The 6018-nt window shown below is 46.6% G+C and overlaps 1 protein-coding gene across 1 annotated transcript; it reads left to right on the top strand.

Annotated features, from left to right (window-relative positions):
• The first annotated feature begins 1327 nt into the window (after nucleotides 1-1327).
• On the top strand, nucleotides 1328-3589 carry LOC121934759 (protein phosphatase 1 regulatory subunit 3C-B-like). The gene has a single exon (XM_042475569.1). It carries the CDS (start codon nucleotides 1346-1348, stop codon nucleotides 2339-2341), a length of 996 nt encoding a protein of 331 aa, XP_042331503.1. The 5' UTR covers nucleotides 1328-1345; the 3' UTR covers nucleotides 2342-3589.
• Nucleotides 3590-6018: the final 2429 nt, after the last annotated feature.

The following is a 6018-nucleotide window of genomic DNA, read 5'->3' as shown; positions in this document are numbered from 1 at the left end:
AAGTGGCTTTGCAAGCCTTCCAAGGAAGGAAGAGAAAGAAAGAATGAAAGAAAGAAAGGAAGAAGGAGGGAGAGAAAAAAGGAAAGTACTAAAGAAAGAAGGGGAGGGGGGAAAGGAAAGAAAGAACTAAAAAAGGGAGGAAGGGACAAAGAAAAAAGGAAGAAAAGAGAAAAGGGAAGGAAGGAAGGAGGAGGGAGGAAAAGGAAAGAACTAAAGCAAGAAGGGAGGGAGGGAAATAGGAAGGGAAGGAAAAGGAGGGAGAAAAAGGGAGGGAGGGAGGGGAAATACCTGCGTCTTTCCTGATCTTAGCTGCATCTGCACTGCAGAAATAATGCCATTTGATGCCACTTTGACTGCTATTGCTCCATGCTATGGGATTTGTAGTTTCTTCAGCTAGATAGCCTTCAACTGCATTAATTCTTCAGTGCAGATGCAGCCTATATGTGAGGCATCGCCCAGTATTTCTTTGGTCAACCTAAGCAGTTTGTTGTTGTTGTTGTGTGACTTTCAAGTTGTCTTTGACTTACGGCAACCCTGTCATGGGGTTTTCTTGACAAGGTTTGTTCAGAGGGGATTTGCCATTGCCTTCCCCTGTGGCTGAGAGAGAGTGACTTGCCCAAGATCACCCAATGGGTTTCATGCTAAGCAGTTACCTTGATGCCAATGGGGATCAAGCCAGGAAGAGGAGGAAACTGGCATCCTTCCTTGCACTTGTGAAAAGAATTGATTTCTTCCAATAAGTTGCATTTTCGGACATAGGCTGGGGATGCGGAAAGTGCCTGGTTTAATTCTTTAGGATATGAACTATGTTCAGGGACAGCTAGTGCAGTCCAGTGGTCTTAAATTCTGGGCTAGGATTTCAGGGGACTAGGATCTGAATTCCCATTTCATCATGGAAACCCTGGTTCTAGTCACAGTCTCTCAGAGGAAGGCAATGGCAAACCCTCCCTGAACAAATCTTTCTAAGAAAACCCCACGAAAAGGCAACCTAGCGTGAAGATGAAGGCATACAACAAAATGAAGTTCATTCTAGATTACGCAATTGCCCATTTTAAGGGGGTTTTCGTACTGCCTTCCACTTTACTGAACATTACCGTCCTTTCCAAGAGCCAGCATGGTTTAATGGCTGAGAGTAGGGCACTGAGAGACCAGGATTCAAATCCCTTCTCGGCCATAAAAGCCCCGCTTTGGGTGATCTTGGGCGAGTCACACCCTCTTGGCCTCAGAGGATGGCAATGGCAAACCATTTGAAGAAATGTGCCCAGAAAACCCCATGATAAGTTTGCCTTTGGGTCGCCATCAGTCGGATATGACTTGAAGGCATACAACAACAAATAAGGTGTGCATGGAAGAGTCACATCCTGACTTGTTTTCTCTTTCTGGTGAGGCATTTCCAAACCGGCTGCTAATGCCATCTTCTGCCTTCAGCCTTTTCCAGGTGTTTGGCACCCGGGCCATTGCCCCCAGAGCCACTCCCATCGACTTGGCCAGGAGGCTTTGCTTGAGCCACCCGCCTCCCATCCGGAAGCTGCTAGACTCCTATGAAGAGCTGCGGGAAGGTTTGGGCCACCAGCCCTTGCGCCCCTGCCTGAACAATAAATTCTCCGTGGAACCGGAAAGGCAGCCGGATACGGCCAAAGGGTGCCGCAGCAAGAAAAAGAAGAGGGTGGTCTTTGCGGACATGAAGGGCTTCTCGCTCACGGCCGTCCGGATCTTCTCCAAAATCGAGGAAGACCTCTGCGATCTCCAGCAGGCTCTGTCCCACTTGACCAACTTCCGGAACAAGCTGCGGGGCTCTCGTCCCGAGCCGAGAAAATACATGCTGGATTTCCCCCAACCGTCCGCCGACTACATGGCTTTCCGCAGCCGCCTGCAGAGTGGCTTTGTCTGCCTGGAGAACTGCCTGATCCAGGAGAAGTCTATCTCGGGGACCGTCAAGGTCATAAACATCAGCTACGAGAAGGAAGTGTACATCCGCATTACCTTTGACTCCTGGAGGAGGTTCTGTGATATCGGTTGCCAGTACATGCCCAACACCTACGGTTACACCGACACGGATACCTTCTCCTTTGAGGTCCCACTACCTAAAGGGCCAGCTCCCTGTGACACCATTGAGTTTTGTATTTCCTTTCACTGTGGCCAGAAAGTTTATTGGGATAACAACCATGGGAAGAACTACATCATACGGCAAGCGATGGGTCCTTCGCCTCCCAGTGCCCTTTCCCGTCTGGGAAAGGGCACCCTCACCAACGGCGAACCACTGGGCACCTCTCGGGCTGCGGCTCTGGTCCTTTCTCGCTTGCAGACCTGGAGGCGTTCGGAGATCCAGACATACTGGTAGTGGATGCTTTGAACCATGCTCTCTCCACATCATTCCTGTTCTTCTCTTCAACACTTTGGGACGCTCTGGCGATGACTCTTCTGCAGCCGGCACCACACATTGAGTCACTAGTTTGGCCGCCGGTGCTTTGAGAAGCTGTACTTTGCAATGCAGCCATAACTCTCCAGCTTCCTGGGATCAATAGTTTGGCGGCCTGTGTCTGGAGCATTGTTGTGCAATGTGTCCTTAAGTCTTGTGGAGGGAACAGGATTGCCTGGAGCAAAGACACCTTGGCTCACGGACACTCTCTAGATGGATGTTGCAGGCCATGCGCAACACTAGGAGAAGAAGGAAAGAATGGGCTCTTCCCTTTATTCTTCTACAAACAGGAATTGGAAGGGACCATGGACAGAGCCTTTTCAGGGCTTTGCTTTATTAGGCATGAGCTAGCAAAGTTATCAAGAGCTAGCATAACCTAGTTGCTTAGCTTTCTGAGCCACAAAGTCCCAGGGGTTGTTCAGATGGTGAAAATAACCCAGGAGGAACCTGGGTTGAATCTCCGTTGTTCACATGCACCCAGAATGCACCCCATTAAGTTGGGGAGGGGCTGCCAATAACCCACTTAATCTGGGATAATCAATATTGGGGTTTTCCCCGAGTTTTTAAAAAAAGATCTGCATTGTCGGTAGTGTGAGTAACCGATGCGAATAGACTGGGGTTACGCTCTGCAAACCAAAATAGGGGTTCCAAATGCATTTGCATTGTCGACTCCATCTTTATTCAAATGCTTGAAGAACCGAATTCACAGCCATGTGCATCACTCCAAGCAGATCACTGGGTGAGAAGGAAAGAAGACAATGGAGTGGCAAAAATAGTCCTGCTTATAGGATTGTTGTGCGGATATTGCATACAATGAGTTCTGAAACATACAGTGAGTTTTGTACAATCTTAACAGGTGCATTCTATACATGCACTGACTAGGGCTGCATCTGCACTGCAGAAATAATGCAGTACTACTACTACTATCCCTATATTTATTTGTATCCTGCTCTTTTCACAGAACTGGGACTCACAATATTAAAACAACAAAAACCAATACAATTACAAACACAGAAAAGAGGTGCAGCTTCACACTGCTTGAACTGCCATGGCTCCATGCAATGGAGTTCTGGGGTTTGCCACTTTGTGAGCTATTTAGCCTTCTCTGCCAGAGAGCTCTGGGACCACAACACACGGCAAAGCCAGTTCAATAATGGACTACAAAGTCAGTGGAACAATGTATTAAAATAAAAACATTAAAATTAATTTGAATATTATATACACATCACAAAGCAGTATACCATGAAAAGCACATCCCAGGCCCCATACAGACAGGCCAAAATAAAGCTGCTTCAGGTCACTTTGGAGGTATGCTGTTTCAATGATGCATGCGTCTTAAGAGTCTGGAAGCTGCACCAAAGCTGTGCTCCAGTTGTTAGGATTGAGATGTGGCTTTGGCGCAGCTTCCGGACTCTAAGGGCGCATGCATCATTGAAACAGCATACCTCCAAAGTGACCCGAAGCAGCATTATTTTAGCCTCTCTGTATGGGGTCCCAGTCAGTTTCTACAAACCTGTCCGCATGAGAGTGTTTTAACCTGCCATGGAAGGAAAGCAAGGATGGTTTAAATGGTTGAGAATGGGACATAGGGAGACCAGGGTTCAAATCAAATGGAAAGTCACACTCTCTCAGCCTCAGGGGGAGGCCATGGCAAACTCTTCCCCTCTGAACAAATTCTGCCAAAATAAACCCTCCTTAGGGTCACCATAAATCAGAAATGACTCGAAGGCACCCAAGAATAACCATCCTTTCCAATGCATCATGTTATCCCATGATACGCCAACAGTACAAATAGGCTCAGGTTAGTCATTTTGCCTTCTATGGAAACGTTTCGGCCTGATTTGCTCCCAGACTTATTTGTTTTTGGCAGCCCAAAAAGTAATTCCAATATTCTTTTATAATCTTTTATTACCTCTGTGTTTTCCGCCTTCCTGAGAGGTACTTGCCTTCCTGTTCTCAACAATTTAGGTCTCTGGGCATGCTTTGGATTTCTAAATTGTAGGAATAAACATAAAGGGGGGTCAGTGTGTATATGTGTGTGTGTGTGTGTGTGTGTGTGTGTGTGTGTGTATATGTATGTATGTATGTATACTGTATTCTGCAAAGTCCACAGATCCATCCACACACACATCCCTTGCTCACCTGCCTTTCTCTCAGCAGGATTTGGCTGGTATTTTTGCAACGAAAGATGCCGAAATCTGGACTAAACGCTTCCATCTGAAGGTGGTTGTTGAGTCTGTAGTGATGGAGTTTAGGTTTCTGGACAGTGTTCTGATCTCTGTGCTTTCTGAGATGACCAATAAAGTTAGAGGACTATTACAGCTGGACTGGACTCTTTTCTTGCTGGTGGGTTGTTGTGTCTTTATTATTACTATTGCTTGCAGGCATGTGATGAAACTGTCAGTCACTACACTGAAGTGTCATGACAGTTCAGGATTAGACTAAAAGGTGCATGGAGTCGTCATTCTGTTTCCCCAAGAGTGGTATTTCTCAGCCTTCCCCGTTTCCTATGCATCATCGTATTTAGGCTAAGTTAAGGCCAGTTATTTTGGGACGGGGATGGGATGGATCAGGGACAGATCACACGCTTGGCAGGCATAAAGGTCCTGGCTGGGTCCCAAAGAAGCTCTGGTCCCAAAAGAAACCGGGTACGAGGCAATAAAGCGAATGTAAAGGGGACAAAAACGACACCTTTTTACTTTCAGAACTTCCCAAAACCCGAAAAACCCACCAAAAACTATGTAAAAAGGTGTCGTTTTTGGTCCCCTTTGCATCCGCTTTATTTTCTGCTCTTCGCAAAAAGCGCTTGGCGGCGCATGCCATGCGCAGGGTGTCTATTCCACCGCATCTGCGTTGCCCTTCTTAGCTCCTCCATCTTTAGCCAGCCATTTAATCTGGTCCAAGGAACCTGGATTTCCTGCGACGGATGGCGTCAATGGAACCCAAATCCTGTTAGTCCTTGCGTCCTCCGCCAGAGCAATTAGCATTGGCAACATGAAAGGGAAGCTGGCAAACTAGAAGTGACACCTTTAAGCCAGGAGGCCATTGAGGAGGAAAGCCTCTTTGGGCACGGAGCGCATTTGTCTGAGGCATTGCATCTTCCAATATTGTCCAGTATTCGTCTTTTCTTCCTCTCCTCCTTCCATTTTTGTTTCTTGTCTTCCTCCTCTTCTTTCCTTCAACGAACAAGAACAAGCCAGTAATACCTTTATTCTTATATTTTTACATTCTCTCTCTCTTAAATTCTCCTTCGTTTCCGGAACGTTCTTCCAGAAGACAGCCACATACCCTGAACACCCCCCCCCCCCAAAAAAAACCCCTATCTCTTTACTTTCTTCCAGTATTCCAGCAAGAAAGCATTGGAAACAAATGTGAAGCCGAAGGCCTCCAAGTTGCCATTAAACTACAACATTATATGACACCCACATTATATGTGGCATAATTCTTGGAACATTAAGTTCTTCAGCTAATTAAATGTAATGAGATGCCCTTTGGGCTACTAGGAATGGCCTTTTGCGGCGTACTGTCATGACACAGCAACGCCCAAAGCTTAAAAAGTCAAAAAATACAGCGCTCAGAGGCATGTGCAGAGTGTTTTT

This window comes from Sceloporus undulatus, chromosome 6 (genome assembly GCF_019175285.1).
Source record: "Sceloporus undulatus isolate JIND9_A2432 ecotype Alabama chromosome 6, SceUnd_v1.1, whole genome shotgun sequence".
NCBI classification, from domain to species: domain Eukaryota; kingdom Metazoa; phylum Chordata; class Lepidosauria; order Squamata; family Phrynosomatidae; genus Sceloporus; species Sceloporus undulatus.
This window is presented reverse-complemented; position numbering and strand designations above follow the sequence as displayed.

What these genes read in the sequence shown, in the direction of transcription:
- LOC121934759 (XM_042475569.1), top strand. Translation starts at nt 1,346, where the DNA reads ATGGAAGAGTCACATCCTGACTTGTTTTCTCTTTCTGGTGAGGCATTT.